General features: G+C 47.2%; 1 protein-coding gene across 1 annotated transcript in view; it reads left to right on the top strand.

Annotated features, from left to right (window-relative positions):
- CACNA1B (calcium voltage-gated channel subunit alpha1 B) overlaps positions 1-25,013 on the top strand; it is a 284,101-nt gene that overhangs the window by 122,999 nt on the left and 136,089 nt on the right. The window contains exons 7-8 of the mRNA XM_065648624.1: positions 7,127-7,230; positions 22,619-22,734. Coding sequence (XP_065504696.1) covers positions 7,127-7,230; positions 22,619-22,734 — 220 coding nt within the window. The remainder of the gene's footprint in view (positions 1-7,126; positions 7,231-22,618; positions 22,735-25,013) is intronic.

Raw genomic sequence — 25,013 nt, forward strand, 5'->3', positions numbered from 1 at the left:
AACGTTTGGACCTGAAGTTTGTATGAAGCCTATGTACCTCATACTCCATCCGTGAAAGCACTTTGCACACTTCTGAAGCAAAGATCAACCCTTTGGGATATTTTGGTAACGTGGACTATGCAGCATTGCAGAGAAGTGACCGGTTTAAATGTCATTTGAGTCTGTGACTACAGTAGGTCGTCATTGACTCCACGGACTGGACTTGGAATGGCTTTTCTCAGCAAATTTGGGTTTTCTGCCCTTATAACTTCTTGTACAAGGTCTGTCAGTCTCTGATGAATAGCTCAGTGGGATTTACTTGGTGTCTAGAGAAAATGTGCTGGGTAAGGCAAGCTGCATGCCTTTATTGTATACGCTTTTAATATTTTTGGTGGTTTTCTTGGTAATTTCTGTGTTCACTTAATCCTAGGAATAGGAAGAGAGAGAAATAAATTGACCTTAAATAGCGTTGCTAATTAACAAAAGTAGCAAGGAGAGAATTGCGAAAAATCGGATGAAGGGTAAATAGAGTTCATGTCTTGAAGACAGTTGAGAGTTTTCCCCAATGCAAAAGCACTTACCTAAGGGAAGATTACTCTTTAATTGCCCCAAATAAGTCAGGCTCTGTCGTTGATTAGATTAAAGTGAGTAAACTCTAGGTGTCCTATACATTTTGATTAAACATAGTGAAGAGCTAATGGTCTGTGGTGTTTCAGCTTCGGCTGTATCTGTCAGATTAGATCCCTTCTTTATTGAACCCCTCTCTGGAAACATTTCCAAAGGATTATGTGTTAGCCTATTAATGGCTTGTTTTTCGCAGAGATGGACAATGTGCTGAGCAACGCAATGGCAGAATTTCTTCCTTGGAGATCTGGGGCAATCACCTGAGGGTTGCTACTCCTGTCAAAAGTGGCTGAAAGAAGAAACTCTTGTAAGCAGCAGAGGCAAAGTGTTGTTTTGTTCCTCTGCTGGTAGAAAAGTGGAGTGACTCTAAGCCTAAACAAGTTTACAGTAGCTTGAGAGCGCAAAGCAGCGTTTTTGCATGGCCAGAGATCTACCAGCAGGACCAGCCTGGACCTTGTCCTGGGATTTGGTGCCCATGTTGGTGCTGGTACATGGTGGGACAGTCTGTGACTTTACACTCTTATAGATGCTGCCCTTAAGGTCTCATTTAAAGCTCCAAAGTCAACAGCTGTAATGCTATAAAGGCATTTTGGGTGCTAACAGAGGAGCTCTGGTGAAGGTTGCTGTGCAGCTCCTGTCTTTGAGAGATGCCTGTCACCCGTAGCAGTGGCAGAAGGGAATTTGTCCCTGTGCTATGAAGCCTGGAGTGTGTTTCCTTAACTCTGGCTGTGAGCAGGAGAGAGTTTTCATCATGGTGAGTGTATCCATGGAGGTGCAGGTGATGCAGGGGGTTTGCCATGAAGGGTTAGTTGCCCCTGTGTGGGCAGTGCCTGGCAGCTGGCCCTGCCATCCTACCCTGCGCAGCAGCTTTTTGAGTGCAAATCGAAGTCCTCAGGAAATCTGTATAATTTATATTAGTTATAGGCTTACTGTAAAATCAGTGAGTTCATACGTGCGTCTGTGGTGACCTGAGCTGACCTGGTGTAGTCTTGCGTGTTGAACATCCCTCAATTTTCTTTTCCTCTCAGTACAGGAATAAAGGGACTCCAAGTGGAGACAGCAGTTATTTTGGAAGAAGGTCAAAGAGAATGATGGTGTTTTGGTCAAAACCCCAGAGATCAGGAGCTGAAATGCAGGATTTTATTGTTTGGGTTCGTTGCAGCACAACAGTCTCCAAACAGGGTATCCAGCCCCTGCCACCTGCCGTTTTCCTATGGCAAGGGTCTTTGTTCTGCTGCTTTTGTGTTGCCCAAGAGGATTCAATCAGGTTCAGCAGTGTTTAAAAATTATTTCAATAAGTTATTTAAACACGTGCTGTCGCTGCCTGACTCACTTGGTCCTTGTCACACACTGGACGGGGTTGCTCGCAGTGCGGGGTGCTGGCACCAGCCAGGAGGAGCCGTCAGCTCCAGGTTGCAAATCTGTCAGGTCTCGATTCACCCGTGGGGCATGGCCTTAGGACTCAGCCTGCTGCCTGCTGGTTGGTGGCACACGTGCCTAGCTGTGTGGGAATCCCCCATCCCTCTCGACACATGAAATATAGATTTAGGTCATGTTGCGTAAGCCAGAGGAGAGTGGGAGGTTGTGGGCAGTGGTGTTGTCTGCTTAGAGAAAAGAAGGGCTTATTGTGATAGGACAAGGGGTGATGGGTTTAAACTAAAGGAGAGGAGATTCAGGCTGGACATGAGGAAGAAATTGTTGCCCCTGAGGGTGGTGAGAGCCTGGCCCAGGTTGGCCAGAGAGGTGGTGGCTGAACCATCCCTGGAGACATCCCAGGCCAGGCTGGACGGGGCTCTGAGCAACCTGAGCTCGTGCAGATGTCCCTGCTCATGGCAGGGGGGACACTGGGGGAGCTGGGGAGGGCCCTTCAACACAAAATGTTCTATGATTTTGGGGATTATCATGTGTTTCACTTGGTCTAATTTGAAGTCTGTAAATCTCCTTTAACCTCAGAAACCTCCACCTGTTGAACAGAAGCAGTTCCTTGCCTGTTTGCAAGGCTGTGTGTAGACCAAATTTCACTTAATTGTGTGTTTGTTGTTTTGGGATTCCAGACCCAGGACCTCATCACTGATGCGGTGATTAAGCAGCTCTGGTAGAAACTGCACAGGCTTCCCTTCCTTGGGACTGCTGGCTCTGTTTTTCTGCAGGAGTCTCGCTGGCAAGGAAGCTCTGCAGAATGTTTACATGCTCCTTCCCCTCCCAAACCAGCTCCTGCTCCCTTTCATCAGCTCCGTTTGAAGCCACCTAAGTGTGGGATTTGGCTGTGAGGCTGATGGGCTGTGAGGCTCCCCTGGAGATGCCCCAGCCATGGGGTGAACCGAGCTGAAAGCAGGAGTGGTCCTCGGAGAGCTGGAGTTGTGGCACTGGGATGAGGATGGGCTGGGGGAAGGATGGTGGAGCAGGGAGTTCTTGGTTGACCATTTCATGGCGATGGGGTGGGGTTGGCCAGGGCAGAGCTGCTTCAGGTCTTGCAGCAGGAAGAAGCCCGAGAAACATGAGAAACTTCTCAGGGCAGTGAGACACAAAGTTTCTGCCTCCCCGCGTGCCCTGGGAGCATGGGCTGTGGCCAGTGCTGCAGAAAGGAAGATGAAAGGTAATATGAAAGCATTTCTGGTCTCTGCAGCGCATTGCAAGCAGCAGTAGGCTGCTTTCAGGTCAAATGTTTCAAAACGTATCTTTAAATGAATTAATAATTAGACACAGCTGCCATCTTGTTAACATAATGAAGCAGTGGCCTAACAGCTCTTCACGTATGAAAGAAAAAAATTGAGTAATTAATACAGGCCTTTCCCTGGTATCAGGCAAGCCACAATAGGCTTGGTTGCGGGAAGTATCTCGTGCTTTGCTGGAGTACACTCTGTCGTGTTTGGCTATATTGGGAGCTCAGGACATTAAACTCTCTGCATGGCAGAAGCCTTTTCGCTTGTGCATCTGTTCTAGATGATGATGCTCACCCACCTGCCTCTTTAGAGAGACGGCTGTGCTGGCACTGCTGGGGGATCCTGGCGATGTGCTCGGTCCTACATGAAAGGGAGGAGAGACTCCCCTTGCTTAAAGCCGCCTGTGCAGGGAGCCAACGGAGCTGGGTGCCAAAGGACAACGTTTCTGTGTCCTGGCTGCTCCTGCTGAGCAGTGGTATCGGGCTCCAGGGTGGAAGATGCAGCAGAGTCACACGGCAGAGGCTAGAAGGATGCCGTTGCGTGTTTAGGCTAGACTTTTAGGAAAAAACAACCAACCAACCAAAAACCATAAAGGGAAAAGGAAGTACCAGCTGTGAATGGGCATAGTGGATGCATCTTGATACAAGTGCCAGGTCAGGAGGTGGAAGCAGCTTGGAGCAGATCAGAGGTTGGGCAGAGGGGCTATGGCATCCAGGCTTGTTTGGAAGAGCACTCCACGGGCTGGGGGTTCATAGGGGCTGTAGGTGCCTGAGGTACAGTTCTCTGGGTATCACCATGACCCCAAAAGTGTCCCTTAGAGTTCTTGTGCCTCAGTTTCCCACTGTGAAGCACCTCTCTCTCCTGTGGGAGTCTCATCCTGTCAGGTTTAATGGACGTGAGCTGTTCGGTGCCTGGGCCACCCCTGGAGCAGGGGTTCAGCTCAGTGTTGGCACTGATAGGTGGTGTTTGCGAGGGGCCCTGTGGCTGTTGCTGACCAGTGGGTTCCTTGGCTCCTGAGCAGCAAAGAAGCCTTTCCATAAGCCCTTATGTATTTGGATGTGATTCTGGCACATCATGACAAGTATTCAGTTTCTCCTTCTTCCCTGGCGGGGTAGACCCGTGGTTAGGATCAAGTGGCCCTGACAGTCAGCCAGGCATTACATGAGTGAAATGTTGTAGCTGGAACATAAAAATTGATTTGATCTCTTGGCTCATCCTGCTTAATGAGCGAGCCTGGAGCTGGACCACAGCCCAAAGCCCAGTGTCTCCATGGGCAGAGCTGCCTCCTCGCTCAGCATGGCCAAGGTGCCTGCGGGACCCAGGGGGCTTTCCCTGGACGGCAGGAGTTTGGTTTTCCTGGCAGCAAACAGGTTTGGTTCATTAAAGTGCCTCACCATGGCAGAGCTGGTGGCATAAACTGTGATCGGGTTCAAGTGTGTTTGGCAAAGATGCTGCCTGTCTGTGAAGGCTCTGCTTTCTCATAAGAGGTTTTCTGTCCATCCTCTTGCCCGGTGTTCTGCCCTCTAGTTTGTCCTGGATCCCTGTGTGCGAGGCGGAGCAAACAGAGCGAGTCCCTAACCTGCATAAGGTAGTCTAGCAAACGCTCAGAGGAAGATGGTTAATTACTCGTGTTTCAGCACATTTCATTTTTCAGGGCTTTGATCGTGGCATGGAATTGTGGATCTGTCGCCAAGTTTGGGCTTCAAATGAATAAATAAATGATAAACGATCATTTGGCAGCAATGAACCTACTGCACTCCCTTTGCATGTTTATGTGGTTTTTCCTTCTCCCATCTGTTCCCTTCCTCCAGCTCTTCCTTGCTGGTCGGCTCTTCAGCCCCCTTGCCTGGCTGAATGGGATGCACTTGCTCCAACCAGAGACATGAGGTTCTGCCACCTTGGTTGGCAAAACAAGAATTAAAACCAGCCTCTAAATACAAAAGCACAGGTGTTTCTCTGTAATCCCAGGAGAGCGGGCTGGGGTTGTACCCGACATTTTCCCCGTGTGTTGGGGAAGAAGCACTGAGGACAAGTGTCCCTGTTTCCTCTGAGCGCATCTGTAGAGACACGGTGCAGGAGAACAGGCAAAGGAAATAGCTGAAAGCAGAGGGGAATGGAAAGATGGAATAGTGAACAAAGACGTGGTGCTGCTGGGAGGTGATGACAGGTATTGCAAAAGGCATTAAAAAATTGTGATGAGAGTGCACAGTTTCCCTTATCTTTCTGCTCTCATTTTACCAGCCTGTTTTCTCTCCAAATGAATTTGTCTGTCACGCGCTGGTTTTGCCTTTAGCAGGGGTGGTTGGTGATGAGGTTAGTTAGTCCCTGTTCCTCTCGGGTGAGTCACTGATCAACTGACACAGATATTTCTGAAGATATTTGCTATTTGGAGAGATGCTTCTCATGTGTTTGATCCGGAGTACATTCCTTGAGGAAGAATTTGTGCAGACATGCACCATATTCAAAGTGTGTCGGAAGGTGTTTACTTGTATTAGTGCTATAAGTGAGATTGCCTGTAAGGAATGCTGTGACATCGGTCACCCAGACGACGTGCTGGTTTTGCTTGTTTATTGGGTGACTTCTACTTATGCAGAGATATTTTGAGGTGGCATCAAGCACCTGCGTGGCTGAAATGCTCATGGATGCATTTAAAGCCCTTCTTCTTTCTGTAAACCCTTCTGCAAGCAAAATTACACTTGCAAATCTGATGGGGAATAGTGATCAAAAAGCACCACAGATAATAAGTAAAAGGCACCGGTATCAGTTAGAATTAATGCATTTTAAGCTGGTGTTTGAGGGTCTTTCTCTGTGGTCTCTGACAGCCTCTGTGGCTGGGCAGGTAAGGAGCTCTGTGTTTGTGTTATTCTTTACCCTCTGCCGTAGGAGGAGAATGTCTTTGAGTCTTTTCTTTCTGCTTCCCTTTTGTACTTGCACCCAACATCAGCTTCTCAAATTGCTGCATTCTGCACTCACAAGAGAAGAATTCACGTTTTTCTCAGCATTTGGCTTCAGTAAATGGCCATGTGGCATTTTACTTTTCAGCAGTTCCTTAAAGAGCTCCCTTGTGGCTGATGAATGCAGAAACTTTGTCATAAACTAAAACACCCTTCCCTCCCCTTAATCCAGCCTGCTGCTTACTGGGGGAGCCTCAGATGGGTTTTGATAACAGAAACCCCAAGTGCTGAGTTAGCAGATCTGGAAGCCAAATCACTCTGAAGATGCCTCGTTTTCTTGCAGACTTCTTGTCTTCTCCTGCTCTGTGTGCACGCGAACGATTCTGGGCACAGTGCCACGCTCTGCCTTAATTGCAGCCCAGATTAACGGAAGGCTGTGGTTCCCTCCCGTCGTGGGGTGTCTCGATTCAGATGGAAATACGACGCTGCTGCTCAGCGCACGGGAAGGCAGAGTTGAGGTGGGGAGGGAGGAGGCTGGTGTAGGAAACCTGCACAGGGCAGGTCACTTAAAAGTGTGTTTTGGCCCTGCCGCAGGGTCACCCTGGGGCTGTGGAATTAGGTGAATCCTCTCGCTGGAGCTGATGACAAGTTGTGGTGTGGAGGGTGGGACAAGCAACTTGGTTCATCAGCTCTTTTGTTGGCATTTCAGCCTGATCTGGTTCAAGATGTCTCTGCTTATTGTAGGGGGCTTGGACTAGATGACCTTTGAAGGTCCTTTCCGACCAAAGCTGTTCTATGACTCTGGTGAACATAACAGGGCAAACCAGTACATCAGTGGTAGACAGACCTGTGGAAATCCGAGGGCAATGTCTCCTGCCCTCTGCCCTGCGTTTTCTAGATGGTATTTTGTATCTGAGGCTGATTAATATTTGTTTTTTAAATCTCTCCCTTTCTTTTGTTTTTCAGACAAATGATGCTGCAGGAAACACCTGGAACTGGCTTTACTTCATCCCTCTCATCATCATTGGCTCTTTCTTCATGCTCAACTTGGTGCTGGGCGTCTTATCAGGGTAAGATGCTCATGATTTTTTTGTCTCCAGCTGGATACGAAAAGAGAAGATGTGTTGGTTTTAGAACTGTGAGAGGATATAGCTGGAAAAGAGAAGCTGGGGTGATACATCATGCTGTATGTTGTCTCACTTCACATGTCTCCTATCCTGTCCTTTCCTTGCAGTGGGGTGTTTCTCTAAGACTATAGAGCCATAGGATGGAGGATAGGCTGGTGAAAAATCATTAATTGAGATGATTCTGAATTCAGAGCCAAGAGCTAAGTGAGGTCCCTGGAATTATACTGACTTGGGTCTGTGCAGCCAACACTTCCTCCTGTGTCATCTTAAAAACCCACCAGGAAACCAGCGATGCCAGTATAAATACTTCAGTGCTGGAGCTGGACATCAGTGTTCATAATACATTTGGTTTAACTGTGCAGCATGGAGAAATGTGAAGATCAAACAAAAGGCAGTTTAAAGATGTCAGGTTTTGGCGTTGGTTGTGGGTTTGGTTTGTTTTTGTTGGGGTTTTGTTTTGTTGGTTGTCTTTTTTATCTCTAGCTGTTTAAGCCAATGTCTGAATTTTGGAACACACTGGCGTCTTGATGTTCAAACCTCTGGGTTCAGCCAAGGATTTGGTGTTTGTTGCATATGAGTTTTGGGTTTGGGCCATTGTAGAGATCAAGGTGCCAAGTTTTGAACCTTAGCTGGAATGTCACCAGTATCTGTGGAAGTTTGATCTGGAATTAACAACTTGACTCATGTTAATGGTTTGCAAGCTCTTAGACTTGGGCACAGTTTCTTCTTAGCCCATGCAGATGATCTAGATTATATAGATTTATCAAGATCTAGGTTTATTTCTGGCCCTTGGCAGCACAGGAAGAGAGAAAAGAGTTAATGTTGCTGAGTGGTAAAAGCCCTTCAGTGCTGCACCTTTGCTCTTTAATTATCAGGGAAAGAAAAATGTTTTCCAAAGAACAGATTAATGCTTAATTTTTTTATTTTGTGGAGGATCCTCGTCCTCAAAACACATGCTGGGGCAGGGAGGCAGTAGTTTTGTTGGAGAACGGGGAGATGTGCCGCTCCAGGAGCGGGTCACGGAGAAGGGCAAGTCGTGCACTTTGCTTTTCCTTCAGTCCAGGAATAAGAGTCATGATCAATGACCGATCAAAGCCATTCAGCAGACATCCTGTTGTATCTGAGGCTTTGGAAAGGAGCACTTCATGACCACGCTTGTCTGACAGATGATTTAAAGCGAGGCCCAGAGCCAGGGCCGAGTGTGGTTCATTAGGTAGTTCATCTTCCTTGTTCCATGGCAGGGTCAGCCCACGCTGGCTGTAATGATACTTGTGATTTAAAACAAAACGCAGAAGCCTGCAGGCTCCTGGCCCTTAGTGCTGGATTCAAATGTGCTTGGTGACCGAAAGATGGAGACCTCTCTCTGGCTCTCCTGAGAGCCTCTTGTTGCTTGGGGCAAAATATGAATATTATATAAATGTGCATCTTCTTCAAAAAAATGCAGCTCTGTGCATCAGGTTTCCCTTTGTTAGTGGCAAGGATGATAAAACCTTCACAGAGGGAAGCTTTTAACTTCTATTTTGCATAGTGGTTTGACGTCCTTGGCTGGAATAATTCCTGGGGAGAAGCTGAAGAAAATAAACATCGTATAAGTGTTGACCGCACTGCCCAGCAGGCTGCTGGGCTTGCAGCTGTTGAGCAATGAAGGAAACTGGGTATATCTGAATGGACTGGTGATGAGAAGGCATCAGAAAGATGGAAAGACCCTCTGAAGGCAGAGACTGTTGCCGTTATGTGCTTTAGCCAAAAGCCCCAGGTAGTATTGTAAAAAAAAAAAAAAAAAAATTAAAAAAAATTGCTGGAGATGGTTATGTGCATGACTGTGCATGGAGAAGGGGTCATTGGCAAATACATGTTGACTTCCATAGGGTACAGACTCTTGGCAATATTGCACATTCCTGTTTCGGTAAAACCAAGTTGATTTAGGGTTAGGAGTTCTACAGACAGCCCATGAACAGGGTTAACTCAGCAATCACTCACCTGCTTCTTACTGTCATGATCTGTGCAGCTCACAGCCTTTGATATTCTCCTGGCTGTATCCCGGGGTGATGTGATGCTCTGCTCTCCTTCCCCACACATCACGAGAGGGAGCAGTGGGGTAGCAAGAGGGGATGTAATTCCCCCAGGAGTAATTGCAAAGCTAAGGTCAGGTCACTGGTTTCCTGGGCTTATGAGCGATCTCCGTTACTGCCCTCTTTCACAAAAACCCTGTTGGTCAGGTTGTATTTTATTTTCTGATACTTTGCCATATAGATCAGCAACATTAGGGAGTTAAGGTTCATGCCACTGCCTGTATTTCAGAAAGCCACAGGAAAAGCTTTTACCTGAGTATTTTTCATTACTGTTAGTTTTGAGCTATTTCCTCTCACGTATTTGCGTTCCTCAGTGGGCAGTAAGGAAGCTACAAATTTCTGAAGAAGGCATGCAGACGCTATCACAGATTATAGCAATATAAATAATCTAAAATGACAACAAGTTATTGAGCTTCCTAATGGCATTAGATTAGACGGAGTTTTGCCATAACTAGTGATGGAATTTTCTACCTTCCTGTAGTTATTTGTGAACCCATGTCAAGACTGGGTGGATACCTGATGCAGGTGGGTTTAGCTCCTGGTTTATCTGCTGAGCAGCGCAGACAAAGTGACCCGGTTAGGATCCTGAGCCTGATCTGCTAGCAAAATTTAGAAGCATTTGCATCGCAAATGCTACAGAAGAGATGATACCTGCTTTAAAATAAAGAGCAAACCACCTTTCCCCTCTGCTGATTCTTCTGGAATTATAATGAAAGCAAAGACACGGAAGTGACAGGGAGATGTGGAAATCTGTAAGTGTTGGTAAAAACTTGGTATAAAAATAACTTCTAATCTTGGGCCACTGTTGATATGACAAAAATCTCTGAGTACCTGTCTAAAGAAGTAATGAAAAGCATATTGACTCCATAATTCAGATTAAATGAGACTCTGCCTGCTGTACAGGTCATCCTCCTCATGCGTGGCGATCAAAGCACTGCCAGCGCTCTTGTAATCACTTAATATTTAAAAACCCTCCCCAAATGGTGCACTCTGCCTTCTGCTCCTTTCCCCTCCCTAATGGAAGCACTGATGACCAGGCTCTGCTTGTGCCACCAAGTATCCAGACTTCCCCAATGATCCTAAGACATCGGGTGTGGAATTATTGCAAACATCTTATTTCTGATGGTGCGATAGGGATGTTGGCCTTTCCAAAGGTGGGTCTCTGACTGGGGAAACTGGTAGCAGCTCCCTCTTGCCAGGTTGCAAGACAGACTGTGCTGTTCTCCAGCTGTGAGTATGGCAGGATTTAGAGTTTTCCTGGGGTGCTGCGGTGGTCAGAGATGTACAAGTGAACTGCAATTGAAACAGCTCCTAAAATCCAGGAGCTGCCTTTGGTTGTTCACAGAAGATACGGGGCTCTCCAGCACAGCATCCCTTGTACCATGGAGCAGTGGTAAAGTGGCTTTGTGTCCCTTGTTGGGGATTTGCACATCTGTTCCTTGCTGTGTATTAGCCCCGCTCTCTGTTTTCCTGTTGTGGTGCTTGACCTCTCCCTGAGCTGATAAAGCTCAATAGCACCGCAGAAACCAATAGAGCAGAAAAACTCAGATTATTTTCTTCTGGAGGAGCTTTTATGGAGCACCATAGTGATTCAAGAGAAGATCAGGACTGTACAGGGCCAGGAGAGCAGAAGCAGGAGAGACATTTCTCTCTCCTTTGATAGCATTAAGACATTTGGTAGGTTCATTTGCTTCTTCGCTGTAGAGGTCTGTCCCGTTGATCAAGATGGGCAGATGCAGGGTGTGTTCATGTTGGGGTGACTATCCAAACCTGCTACCCCTCAAATCACAGACACACACACAAAAAAAAAAGGGAAATGAGAAATTTGGAAGAAAAAAAAAAAAATTAGATACCTGGTTGAAGTTCTGCCGAACCATCCATCCACCCACAGGACAAAACAGGTTTTGTTCATACTAGAGAGCTGCCCTTGATTTTATTTCTCTGTTTTAGCCATGATAAGCTATTCTAGCTGTGCTAACCTTGTTCCAGAAAGCCAAGGCACCTTGTTTCCCAGAAATTGGAGTAGCATTTTGGGAGGTTTCCAGTGCAGAGTGGAACAACAGCAGTAGTGAAAATGTTTAGGAATTTGTATCCATAATATATTTCTCTTGAAACACCTTTTTGTGTTGACTGGGGTGGATGGTTATTCTTTCTTATTAGATTATTTGTAAACTTTTTGTGACTTAGGCAGCAATAAAGGCATCAATCACAGGGAATACAGCCTTTCCATAGGAAAGGAGTTTGGCCGGCTCTGGTGGCACTGTCGGAGTGTTCTGGCTCCAAGTCATGCCAAGAAGGGCTGACCCCAGATGCCTTTCAGTTTTCCCTAAACAGGGCTGTTTGCTGCTTGGGACATCATGGGATTTGGCTTTGGTTCTGACCAGAAAATGCCCTGTGATGACCCTGATGAATTTTCTTATTGAACTCTGCACAGAGTTCTGCAGTTTACAGTGAGGCAGGAAAAAATACCCCCCCATTGAATTGAGAAATCCAGACCAATGCTCATTGTTTTTTCTGCCTTTGTACTGTGTTCTTGCTGCAGTCCCCTGCCTCCCTGCTCTGGCAGCTGTTGCCACCAAGAGATGGGAACCCATCTCCATGTGCACCTTAGTTTCCTGGTGTTCCATCCCTTAGCAGTGATTTCCAGTGCTGCTTTTCTCCTCCTGCTGCTGTTCAGCTGATGGGAGTTTTCTACAGCCTGACTGTTGAGCTGGGTATTAATTTTGCCTGGTAATGAGTGGAATGATTCTGTACAATGCATTTGTGAGTGTTTTGATGCTTCGGATTACACAATGCAAAGCGGATAAACGTTATCATGGGGATGCTGTGGAGAAGATGATTTAACTTATTTCAAGGCTAAGTGCTTTTTGGCTCCGTTTCACGTGGTGGTGGGGGAGCGGTGAGGGTGGAGAGACAGCAGGAGCGCTGGCCAGAGAGGGCAGCGCACTGCGAATGATGCATTGGAATTCTGAGAGTCTGCGTCTCCCGAGTGTGAAAAATGCTGCTCGGCACCTCCTCAAATATTTATGGTGAAGCCCGAGGTATTTCCAGACCAGCAGGTAAAGAGTAATGATCTTTCCTGAGGTTTACTCATCCGGCTGCAATAACCAAGCACCGCAGTGGCCAGTTTGCATCTTCCCTGCTTAAGTGTTATTGTGCCATAGCATGGTCCAGAGCTGCTCTGTCCTGAGATTCTGTTATATGCCTTTTGTTATATGAGACCACCTGGTGTAAGAACTGCAGGGAGACCTTTTCAGTGGATGCAGCATCTTTGTGACAGCAGGAGCCTGGCAAGGGACACAGCTACACATCGTGCTGGCACCTTGCAGGTGAACAAGGCTCAGGGCAAAGAGAGATTTAATTCCTCCCTGCTGCACCCTGTTTTGAGCAGAATCCTATTAAACACTCTCCCCGTCGTGTGCTCCGGTCTCCCCAGGGGATTTCTGTTTCTGAGGGTTGTACTTTGGGTCCAGGGGCTTTTGCATTGTTGGATCAGCTCCCTGGGATGAAACACAGTCCCATCCAGACCTCACTGAACCGGCTGTCTCGGTGACTTGCTCTGCTGAGTTTCATGACAGGTTTTCCCATCCCCAGGATTTTTGCCAGGTTGAGATCATAAAACTTCAGCCTGCAAGACGTGCAGAGGCTGGAGGAGAATCAGGCTGATTAATTTGTCATAATGGCAAAGTGTTCTTTTGTCCTCCTTCTCCCTCATTACAGACACAATCATTCATTTTTCCTGCAAATTTGTTCCAAGTTCACTGCTACCTGCTGTGATCTGACTTTGGCTGGTGTTAATTATTTGCAGCAGAAGAGCTGCATCATAAAAAGATATGAGATTCTGCTGCTTTCTCATTGCTTTTAGTCTTTCCTCAGCCTGTGCTTAAAAAGGAGGGGAACCAAAGGGCAAAAAAAACAAAAAAAAAGTTCTTTCCTGTTTTTCCTTGCTCATCACCCTTTTTAACAAAGCCGTCATCGCAAACAAGAAATGCGGGAGCAGCACTCGTGTTTCTTGCAGAAGGAGTCAGGGAGCCATGACTTTCCCTGTGAGCTTTGTCTTGGCAAGATAAATGTCCTATTGAATGTGGATCCTTTGCTCCCTTTGTGCCTTTGGTTAGTGCAGGAGAGATGGACTACCTTTATTTGCCCTTCTGTTAAGCTGCAATGGAAATTAAAGCCTGTAATACAGGAACGTTACATAGGAGACCTAAATTTGAATTTCCTGGGGCTGCTGCTTTGACTGTGGGGTGGAGACTTGATGAACGGAGGCAGGTGTTCATCCAGGAATTGCAGTAGGTTGATACCATGAGATAAATGGTGACTTTTAATTCTTCTTTTCTCTTTATTGTTGCCTCCTTCGAGCCAGGTTTGCCCAGCTGTGGCATTTGCAGCATTTCAAATTGGATTAGCTGCAATCAGAGTGAAATTGGCACAAACTGAATGTAAAAACAAAAGGAAGGCAGATGCATGGAAGGCTTCACCTCTGCACTGTTCCTCTTTCTAGAAATACAAGATGTAGCCCATATCTGGCTTGCATTTGAAGCACCTTCCTGTTATGTTCAGTGATAAAAGTGACTGTGAAGCCTGGCTCGGTGCTGCGAGATCAATCTCACAGCGATACTTTCATCCTTGATCAGCTGGTTGAGGAGAGCTTTTTTTTCACCCTCTTTAGAGCCATGAGGAGCACGCAGAAGCAGCTCTAGCTGTGCAGGATTGATCGAGCCAGCCCTTACTCTTAAGCGGTGGATATGAGGATGGGTTAAGCAGCTCAGCCAGCTGCGTCTATACATCTGGGTTCAGTCTGGGAGAGATGGACGTGCCACCTCAGATCATACCCAGTGTGATCTCGGCCAGCTCTCCCTAGGTGAGACAGAAACATATAACGCTGTGTGTATTTGAGATTTTAGGCAGCTGATGGGACAGGATGGGGAGGATGAGGAGCCACAGAGCTCGGTCATCCTCAGCACTAAGAAATCTCAGTCCTCCTCTGGGCTTTCCTCGTTTGACAACAACATTCAAAACTCTAAGCTCTCGGCAAACCACCATTATGGGCAGGAAAATAATAACTTAGAGGTACCAAATGTCATTAGCATAAAAAAAAACCTTAGTGAAGGTTTTCCAGGTGAATCAGTTGCTTGAGTTCATCTCATTCCAGCACTCTCCAGTGTGATCTCTCTGCACCCCTGGGGTATGCTTCCTTGCACCTCCCTCGGGTTTTCTGCACACCCAAATGAGGTGTGTTTCCATCCTTTTCCTTCTTGCTCCAGACAGGCTTTCTAATCAAAACGCTTTGTCTATGTTCAGTGGTGACCTGGGCCTGAATTTTAGAGATATTTAAAATGAGTGATTTTACAATACTTTACATGTAAATTGAAGGACAGAATTATTTTTAGTTTTGCCCGCAGGTTTCTCTGCACATGAGGATTTCGTCTGTGAATAAGAATAACCATACCTTGGCTCATCCTGAAATCTTTCCAGGTCTTATGGCAGTAAAGATATCTGATGCTATGGTAAAGAAACCAAGGTCCTTGCTGATGCCCTCTCATTTTCTTTGCAGCCCTTCTGGGTGCAAGGTGCTGGCTATGAACACAGCTGAGCCACGTTTTACAGCTTCCCAGCTACAGGCCATGACACCATGGCCAGGCAGCTGGAAGTTGCACTGCTCGTCTATTTACTCCTGGATTTATCGGGTTCGATATCTTTCTTTCCTAAGCCAAATTTGATTCTAGCTTCCACCTGTATTTCTAACTCAGCAGCACCCACCCAGGTTTGTGCACTGAAGGGGAATGATGCTCTTTCTCCTCTCCCCCATCCCTTTCCCTCTCCCTTTGCCTCCTGTGTGCTGTTGTGAATAATTCAGCCCCCGCTGTCGCTGCTTTTCCTCCTCTCCCAGAGGAGCTTTTGTGAGAAACGCCAAAGGTTGGTGCCTTTGAGGTGGGTGTCCTGCGGGGCATCATCCCGGCAGGATTGCTGTTCTCCTGCCGCTGCCTCCCTGGCAGCCCCTTTCAGGCTCTTGGAGCTCTGTTGTGGGCTGAGGTGCGTCCTTTAATCTCTAAAAGAGTTCAAAGGGTTGCTGGTGCTGCAGTTGACATGGTTCCCTCGTGACGGTGCACCCCGCTGAAGCAAAATGCTTCAGGAATTGAGGGAAGATGGTCTCTGCTGTCCCTGCTCGGATTCTAAGCTTTGCTGTTGTGCTCTGGATACCCCGTTTCCTACCTGGTGTCCTGTCCACCTCCCAAACCACCACAGCACTCACAGGAGGGGTGAGGATGCTCAGCAAGTCCCCAGGACACTAATCACCTGCTTTTCTCTCCTTTCCCTCCCCACCGCCCATCTTGCTCCTGCTCCCCGTGGGCTCGCTCTCTTTCTTTCTGCCAGGACTCCCTCGCTGCCTTTGTCTCTCAAAGAACAGGTTTGCAGAAGGTAAAATAAATATTAAGCACGGCCAAGGCTTTGTGCCCTTAGTTGTATCAACGGTTACAGGCATCAAGGTGTTGGGATTTTTTGTTGCATCCACCAGAGGCTTCCCCTTATAAAGGATTTACTGTTTTCCAGGAAGAGAAAAGACAGAGATATGAACCTGCAGAACAAATGCTTTCCCTGGAGCAAGAATCTGCCTTTCAATAAACAGGTGGATGCTGATGCGGTTAGTGAATGAAACGGTAGGAGTATTAACTGGATCAGACCCTGCTGAAGCAAACCACGAGGGGCTTTGCAGGATGATGTGTATGAGGTTGCAGAATCAATCACACAAGTATTGCGGGAGCTGCAGGATGGCAGGAGCACGAGGAGGGGCTGGCTCAGCAGGAATCTGTCACCACGTTAAACTAACTTCACCCATGCTGTTGAGATTTGGTTGGATTAGGATAAGGTGGCAAACCCCAGCATCAGAAACAGAGACCTGAGAGGGAAAGGAAAAATTAACAGAAGGCTCTTTCTCTGTTTCCTTCACAAAGTTGATTAAACAAAATCAATGGTAAGAAGTGGATTTCCACCCTTAAAATGCAATTCAGTGTTTCTGCTTGCATGCGGGTGCTCTCAAGATGCTGGGAAGTTTGCAGGTGTGTGTGTGGTCCCTGTGTTGGTAAATTACCCTAAGGCATGTCTGGAGCAACGTACAGCCCCAAGCAAGTGGTCACAGCCTGCCAAGAGCACGAGAGACTTGGTTTTACTGAAAAATAGAGATAGTATTACGTTTATATTACCTCTCTTATCATCCAACATGTTCATACATCTGGGGTGTTACAAGTGCATGTTCTTATCTCTGTGATCTCTTTGCAGCCTCTTACAGAAATTCCTACCTCAGCCTCGCTCTCGCTGAAGGATTACTGAACCTTTGATGGATAATCCACACGAGGTTTCTTTTGAGGTTCCTCCCTTGCTGATTGTGCAAGGGGTGAATTGAAACTGGGAGGAATTTTTAACACTTTGCCCCTGAGCAGCACAACACTGGTGATTTTGTACTGTCCTCCTGGCAGGTTTGCTGCAGTGCTGCTGCTCCAGCCCGCATGGCAGTGCGCTGGGCGGCCGAGAGGGGGTTAATTCCCCGGGTCGCTGCGGGTGGCGGGGCTGGGGAAGGCGACCCCGGGACCCCAAACCAGGACGGGCTGGCCTGGCTCGGTTCTCTCTGGACCTGGCGGTTCGAGGCTGTTGTGCCCGGGCTGGGGGCGTTCGGTGGGGGCTGCGGTCCCAACCGGCTTGTGCAGCGAAAGAGGCGAGAGGCACTGGGATTGCCATGTGGTGAGAGGTTGTGCTTGTTTTGTTTTGTTTTGTTTTGTTTTTTTCTTCTTTTCTGTTAAACTGTTCTTACCCCAACCCACGAGTTTCGCCTTTGGTTTCCCTATTCTCCTCCGCATCCCCCGGGGCAGGGCTGAGCGGGCAGCACATGGTTTTAGCTGCCGGGTGGAGGGGCTGGGGCTGAACTGGGACAGTCCGGCACCCAGAGGAGTTGGTGCTTTCCATCTTTGTAGAATTACAGAATATTTTGGGTTGAAGGGCCCTTCCCAGCTCCCCCGGTGCCCCCCCTGCCATGAGCAGGGACATCTGCACCAGCTCAGGTTGCTCAGAGCCCCGTCCAGCCTGGCCTGGGATGTCTCCAGGGATGGTTCAGCCACCACCTCTCTGGCCAACCTGGGCCAGGCTCTCACCACCCTCATGGGGAAGAATCTCTTTCTTATATCCAACCTAAATCTCTCCTCTTTCAGTTTAAAGCCATCATCCCTTGTCCTATCCTGACACACCCTTGTAAAAAGTCCCTCTCCAGCTTTCCAGTAGGTCCCTTTTAGGTACTGAATGGCTGTTCTAAGGTCTCCCTGGAGCGTTCTCCAGGCTTAACAACCCCAGCTCCCTGTCTCACCTGTCTTCATAGCAGAGGTGTTCCAGCCCTATGAGCATCCTCATGGCCTCCTCTGGACTTCAACAGCTTCTGTTGGGGGCTCAGGGCTGGATGCTGCACTGCAGGTCCCTTGATTTCACATGCCATCCAGGCTCAACTTTGCTCATTGCTTTGACATACTTGGACTGGAGATGAAGTCAGTCCTCAAATTGTTTGGTTTGAGGTTTTTTGTTGTTGTTGCTTGGTCTGGGCTCCTTTTTTTTTTTTTTTAAAAAATTTTAGACTTAAAATTCTAGAAGTGCTTAACAGCTGCTTTCTGGGATTGCTTGGTGGAGTCCTTCTGAGATCTGCGCTGCTTTCTGCTCACTTTGAACAGTGCTTCCGATTCAGTAGACAAAGGCTTTTCTCCCATGTTAAGACCTGAGATGTCATGAGATCGCGTGTGGATCAGTGATACCATTCTGAATGCGGAGCTAACTACCTGTGCTGCTGTCATGAGCACTATTAGTGGCAGCGATGGCAGTGATGCAGTATCATCTCCCTCTGCCTCTTCCCTGTGAGTGGGAAGTGTTTCTGTCTGCTTTCTAAGCAGAAAACACGAACTGCAGAGGTTTAATGGTGTGATCAGTCTTGTAGCAGGCAGGCTGTCGTGAGCCCTGGGACCGTGCCATGAAACCCAGGACCGGGAGGCACATTACATGATGCTCCATCTCAGCTCCCTGCTGTCATATAGGAAAGTTAATCAGAGACTCAAGGGATGAAGATTGTGGCTTGTTTTCCTTTTTTTTTTATTTTTTTTTTCTGTGACAGTGTTTGTAATTTAAGACCAACATGGATAAAGTACTTGAAAGAATTTCCTTTGTTTATAATCTTTTACTGACCCTGGTGGTTACTCCTGAGTTGACCTTGGCTCTTTTGTGGCTGGGGAGGCTCTTGAATTTCCCTGAAGTGGCTATTCTAGTGCATATTTACACCGAGATTTATTTTACTCTTCCACTCACCAAGGTGATAAGCAACAATCATCCATTTTCCTGCTGACTTTAAGCACCGACCACTCTTGAGAAGCAAAATGTGACACATTGAGCTTGACTGGTATGGCATATGGTTTCCATAATGAATGCCCTTTGATTTGTTTGTTCCTGCTGTCTCTATAGAATCAGTTATTCACAACTGTCATGTTGTAACTAAAATGCATTGTAGTCACCTACCCAGGCCGAGCTCGGCTTCCTCCAAAGCCGCGTCTCCTGTTGCTGTGCTGCATGTAGGAGTAGAATAATAGAATTACAGGATAGTTTGGGTTGAAGGGCCCTCCCCAGCTCCCCCAGTGCCCCCCCTGCCATGAGCAGGGACATCTGCACCAGCTCAGGTTGCTCAGAGCCCCGTCCAGCCTGGCCTGGGATGTCTCCAGGGATGGTTCAGCCACCACCTCTCTGGCCAACCTGGGCCAGGCTCTCACCACCCTCAGGGCCAACAATTCATCCTCATGTCCAGCCTGAATCTCCCTCCTTCAGTTTAAAACCATCGCCCTTTGTCCTGTCACAACAGGCCCTGCTAAAAAGTCTTTCTTCATCTTTCTTATCGGCCCCTTTTAAGTACTGAAAAAGTTTTGACCTTTCAGCTTTCCTTCTTCTAATTCCGTCCCAGAAAGAGCTGAAATATGAATGTTTTGGGCAGCTTTTGGTGCACACGGTGGTTGATGAGAGCCTAGGATGAGGATGAGTGAACATCTTTCAATATTCCTCGTTCCAGAATTGGCCAAAGTGTGGAGGACCAGCTGGGAAGAAAGTCCTGGAGGTAAAGCTGGGTGAGAGGTGAGAGGCAGCAGATTTCCAGCTCAGGTTTCCTATCTGGTCATTTGGGAGATTTTTGCAAGTCAGTGGCATAAATAGCAATTATGCTGAATAAAAGAGGAAAATTATTTACTGCTACCAGACCTTCCCATGGGACTTTCTGTGTTTTTGTTTAGAACTGGCAGAAAAACTGCCATTTGGACAGAATTTTTCCCTTTTTCTTTGAATATGTTCTGAAATTTCGTTGAAGAGCTCTCAGACAGAAATTCTGGGAGTTTTCCAGTTGCTGCAAAGGGGGAATGTTTCAGTTCGTGAATGATGATGAACACAGTGGAAGAGAGATACATGCATGCTTTTATTAATACATTTCATAAAGAAAAACAGTGTCTTTTCACAAGTTCCAGCTTCATCAAACCTCTCATCTCCTGGAGATAAGAGGTAAGAGATCTAGATGCAAGTGATGCATTCCTCTGCCAGGAAGAATGTGCATCAGGACACTGCAGTCTCCAACCTGGACTGTTTTTTTGCAGCTCAGTAGCTCTCAGAAGACATGGGATGAGCTCAGACTGGTACTGTCTTCTCAGCCTTCCCAACTTCTATGGCAATGCCAAATCTGCTGGTTCCAGAGAACAGGAGGGCGCAGGTGATTTGAACCTCAGCTGTGTTGCTCACTGGTGTCTTGCAAAAAATGTGCACGACTGTAGAGAAACTACTAAAGGTTTGCAACTTAGCAAAGTTTTTCTCCTCATTTTCTTACATGTTTAAAGTTGATATTAAAGGGACAAGTCCTAGGTAGCTTTTGGTTTCCTTAGGCCAGATAGGAGCTGGCGGAGGATGAAAGGCTTTGCAAGGAAAGCTCTCCCTTGCCTGCTCCAGGGGGGTGAGGGGTGGCTTAGAGCCCCGAAAGCCAAATGTATCTCGGGCTGCATCTCCAGCCCTGTGAGCAGCAGGTGGAGGGAGGGGATTCTGCCCCTCTGCCCCGCTCTGGTGAGACCCCCCCGCAGTGCTGGTCCAGCTCTGGGTCCTCAGCACAGGACACACATGGACCTGCTGGAGAGGGGCCAGAGGAGCCCCAGGAATGATCCGAGGCTGGAACAGCTCTGCTGGGAGGACAGGCTGAGAGAGTTGGGGGGTTCAGCTGGAGAAGAGAAGCTCTGGGAGACCTTAGTGCAGCCTTTCTGGACTTAAAAGGGGCCCAACCTGAGCTGGTGCAGATGTCCCTGCTCATGGCAGCGGGGGGCACTGGGGGAGCTGGGAAGGGCCCTTCAACCCAAACCATTCTATGATTCTATGATCTGCTGTCCCTCCTGCCTGCTGTGGTCCTTCATGACCCTCCCCGCTGGGTTTTCCCCCCTGCTCCTATGTGGCACAGCCCGGAAATTTGTGGTGACACGAACCTGTAATGCAGGAAATGTGACCCCTCCACGTTTGGCAGTTTATAAATGCATGTTGTCATCTTGTGTTGTCTGATCTCATTCCTCCCCTTCCAGAGGGAAATCAAAACTGAGAGGAGGTCCCTGGCCTTGACCAGCAGGCGCTGAACCAGAAATGAGAACATTAGAAAGGAAGAGGGAGAAATCGGTGATCCAGCTAACACATGCAGGATCCCAACTCACCGGCAAACCTGTGCTGAATGCCAAGGAGGAGCTGTCAGTTCAGAGCGATGTTTCGGCTTCCTCTGTTTCAAGGATGGGGGTCACAGGCTGTGCTGTCAGGTGGGGGACAGGAGAGGGGAGCCAAGAGACTGAGATGTGCTGCCAAAATCAAGATAATGGCTCAGCCGATGGCAGCTCTCACGTCAGTGGGTGGCACCAACGTGTGTCGTGGTGCTGAGCAGAGTTGTCCCTGCAGTCCCTTCTCTGCGGGTCAGACAGTCCTGTCAAATGAAGAAAAAGTGTCAGCTTTGAAGAGTAAAGTGTAGACTGAATATAAAGCTGGTCTGGCATCTGCAGCTCCTTTTTCCCTATTCTTCCAACTTCCTCCCATCTCCTGCTCCTTGCTGGCTTCTGAAGAGCACGTGTGGGTAATGAACGGGTGATCAGGTGAGATTTTTACTAAAGAATAATGATTAACTGAAGATTTGCAACAGTTAACTGAAGGTTTGAAAGACACAGCAAAGTTAAGATGTCAAATGAGCGAACCACTGATGTACACGAAGGAGAAAAGCCTGATCCCACATTTAACCATGTAGATGAAGCAATTGTGGGTCACTTCAGTGTGTCCTCAAAGTGAGGGGTTGCAGAGGATGGTTCAGAGCTCCATAAATGGTACATGGGCACGTACATCTCCAGGTGGGTCATCAGGAGCTTCCCAGTGATGTGAATTAGCTTAGGGAAGGCCCCAGCGTGGGTCTCTTGGGGGTGGTGGCTGCACTTTTGTGCCAGTATTGTTTCAAACGAGGCAATAGGATGTACTGGGACAAGACTTTTGCAATGGTTGCGTGAACTTCGCTTTCTGACTACCACCTACAGTCTTGTTCTAATGATTTGATGTCAAGATACTTGCTTTCCATGTGATTTTAGCGAATAGCAGGATCATTGTTACCCTCAACCCAGAGAATGTGGGCTATGTAACCTTCACCCCAGAGCACCCATCCTCACTTGTAACTCTCGTTTGACTTGTATTTGTCAAAGTCGACTTAAGTCTGGGAAAACTCAGAGAAAGGTTAATGAGGAAGAGTAGATACCTTTTACAAGACAGAGGCACTGCTGGTGTGTCTGTGACATAATATTGTGCTTCTAGAGGGAATTCTGCTGTGGGGTGAGTGGTGCAGAGGGATGGAGGACAGTTTTTAGTGTTGAGGATAATAATTTGTATTGCACGACTGGACAGGTATACATGGTTGTGCTTCAGGATCTCATTGTGGTGGACACGGAGTGGCCACAGAACAAAAGAAGTGCGTGCATGTGGCGTTTTGCAGTCCCTGTTCAGGCTGGGAGAGGCAGAGAAACAACTGAGCTACAATCAAAGTAGTAGTTGGTTGGACAACGACATACAGTTTGCTGTCGTCTCCACTCGCTACAGCTGTCATTGACTTCACAGGCTTCGTGAACACAAGCTGAAAGATGAAGAGAGGCTGCGTGTTTTCCCTGATCGCTTGTGACATGTTCCCTTTCATTCTTCTCTCTCCATAGCGAATTTGCCAAAGAACGAGAAAGGGTAGAAAATCGTCGAGCTTTCCTGAAGCTCCGTAGGCAGCAGCAAATTGAACGGGAGCTCAATGGGTACTTGGAGTGGATCTTCAAAGCAGGTAAGGCCAGAGATCTCCTGATCTTGGTTCAATGTGTCTTGTGGCAAGTGGAATCTGGTGATGACAGAGGACAAGGGCCACAGAACTAACTAGTCTTTGGTGTTGCTGGCCGTCGAGATGGCCATGGAGATGTTGTTTTTGTTGAGCTCGTTTCTGAGCAGTCACACTGAAGGTATTGCAAAAAATCTCAGTTTGGTTAAGCAAAAACAAAGGAGCTGGGCCAACTTTCTTTATTGCTGAGTTCAAAGCAATTGTCTTAATACAGTATAATATAAAAAGTGATACAGTGCCCAAAGTCTCCACAGTGGGGAAACTGTTCCCTTATATAAGTCATTTATATTTTATTTACTTTCCACCACAGCTGTTTTATAAGCCTCTCTTGCTGTGATGGTAAAATACACTGGAGTGTCATTTTTATGAGCTACAGAGATCACTTTCATGAAACTCACCCCAGCACATATTAACATTGCTTTCTAACCATTATAACTAAACATTGCACTTTATTGCAAGCCGTGAGCAACTTTAAAAAGGACCCAAATGCACTAATTTAACAAAAAATAGCATGCTTTTCCTTTTTATCAGACAGTAAAGATTACCAATAAACCTTCTGCGTTTCAGAGTAGCTGATACATAGATTGACATGGCCATAGTGCAATTCATTCACATAGCATCAAAAAAACTTCTGGGGCTAATTTGCTTCCTTGCTTGTTTTTCTGAGAAGCTGAAACATCCCAAGGAAAATGCCTTTTAAAACACTGATGGGCAGAAAAAGAAGCCGTCGTTTTTCAAAGAGATTTTCAGGTGCCTTTCTAGGCACATCAGCTTCATCCTTGCCCTTCACAGATGGGGAAACAGAAGCCCAGCGTCATATAGTGACTGACCTGATGTCAGCTGAGAGACCAGTGGCAGAACTGGCACTCGGTGCTCCTGAAATCCCTCTCGTCATTCCTTGTTTGGAAATCTATGCTGATGCTAGAGGCCTAAGGAGCTAAAAAGTGCTCGCACAAGGAGTTGCGTGGTCACAACAACTCTTTGCAGTGTTGCACGTGCGTGAGCTGCGTCCACGCCAGGGGCTGGGGCGTGCCGGTGCTATTCTGTGTAGAGGCGACTCTTTTTCGGCATTTATGGCTTTAGTTTCACGTGCATAACCCGGGTGACGGTACTTGGAGGAGCGTTTTCAGGCGGATCGCACTGAAGCGCTGTGCCAGCCCGTGTGCCCGGGGCTCCGCGGGGTCCCCTGGGAGCACAGGGGTGGCCGCGGCACCTCCCCAGGGGACAGAGGTCTGGGCAGGAGTTTCAACAACCCGGCCAGGGAGGAGAAAGACCAAAGCATTGAAATGTAAAATAGGAAGAAGGAACAGCAGCTTATGTGGTGGCTTGAACCCATTATTTCCCCTGGCGCTGCACAGGGTGACAATTGAGTGCCAGTTGTGTTGATGGACTTTTATTCACTGTGACTGTTCCACAGCAACTGTCCCCAATTAGGTACCCACACTTCATTCTGTGCTCATGTAGGATTCAAAGAAGGAATCATTCACTTTCCTTTCCATTCATCATTTATTTTCCCATGTCTTTACAGTCTTTGTGCTGCCTCAAATTCAAATTAATTAACAGTTGATCCGGTGGCTGGACTGGAGCGCACCATGGTTCTTCCATCTTGCTTTTAAGACTCTCGTGATCTCTCAGCCTCTAAATCCTGGTCTCCTCCTCAGTAAAATAAAGAGGAGAATTCCCTTGCAGGGATGTGGGTTGCTTCTTTTCATTTTGGTGGCTGTTCTGCCAAGAAGAGCAATGCAGAGGTTGTTAGCAGAACTTGGCTGAAAGTTGAGGTGGAGAAGTTATAAAACAAAGAGTCAGTCCCTGCTCCGACTTTGCATCCTCTGGGAATGGCTGGTTATTCTATTTCTGTGTTGCCAGTGCTGAATAAATGCCACATCGAGTGAAACTGCTGTAAAATGCCCATCTTTTTATTTTGTCTAATAACCCAAAATTCAGAAGGTTTTCTGGAACAGGAAAGTGTATGCAAAATAGCTGAATTAGGGAATAATAAAAATATGCTGTACAGGCATTGTTGAAAATACAATAGGAATATAAAAAAAGCTTTCTAGTACAGCTGAATAATAGCAATAATTAAAATCAACTTAGTAAATCTTTGAATACAAAAGGTAGCATGAAGGCAAAGCAAAACAGATAACTGAGTGTTTAGAATTAAGGCACTGAAATTTGGCGCTGTGCTGTTGATGGGGATTTCCCATTGGAGAGGCCAGGATTTCAGCTAT

This window comes from Caloenas nicobarica, chromosome 19 (assembly GCF_036013445.1).
Source record: "Caloenas nicobarica isolate bCalNic1 chromosome 19, bCalNic1.hap1, whole genome shotgun sequence".
Taxonomy (NCBI): Eukaryota; Metazoa; Chordata; class Aves; order Columbiformes; family Columbidae; genus Caloenas; species Caloenas nicobarica.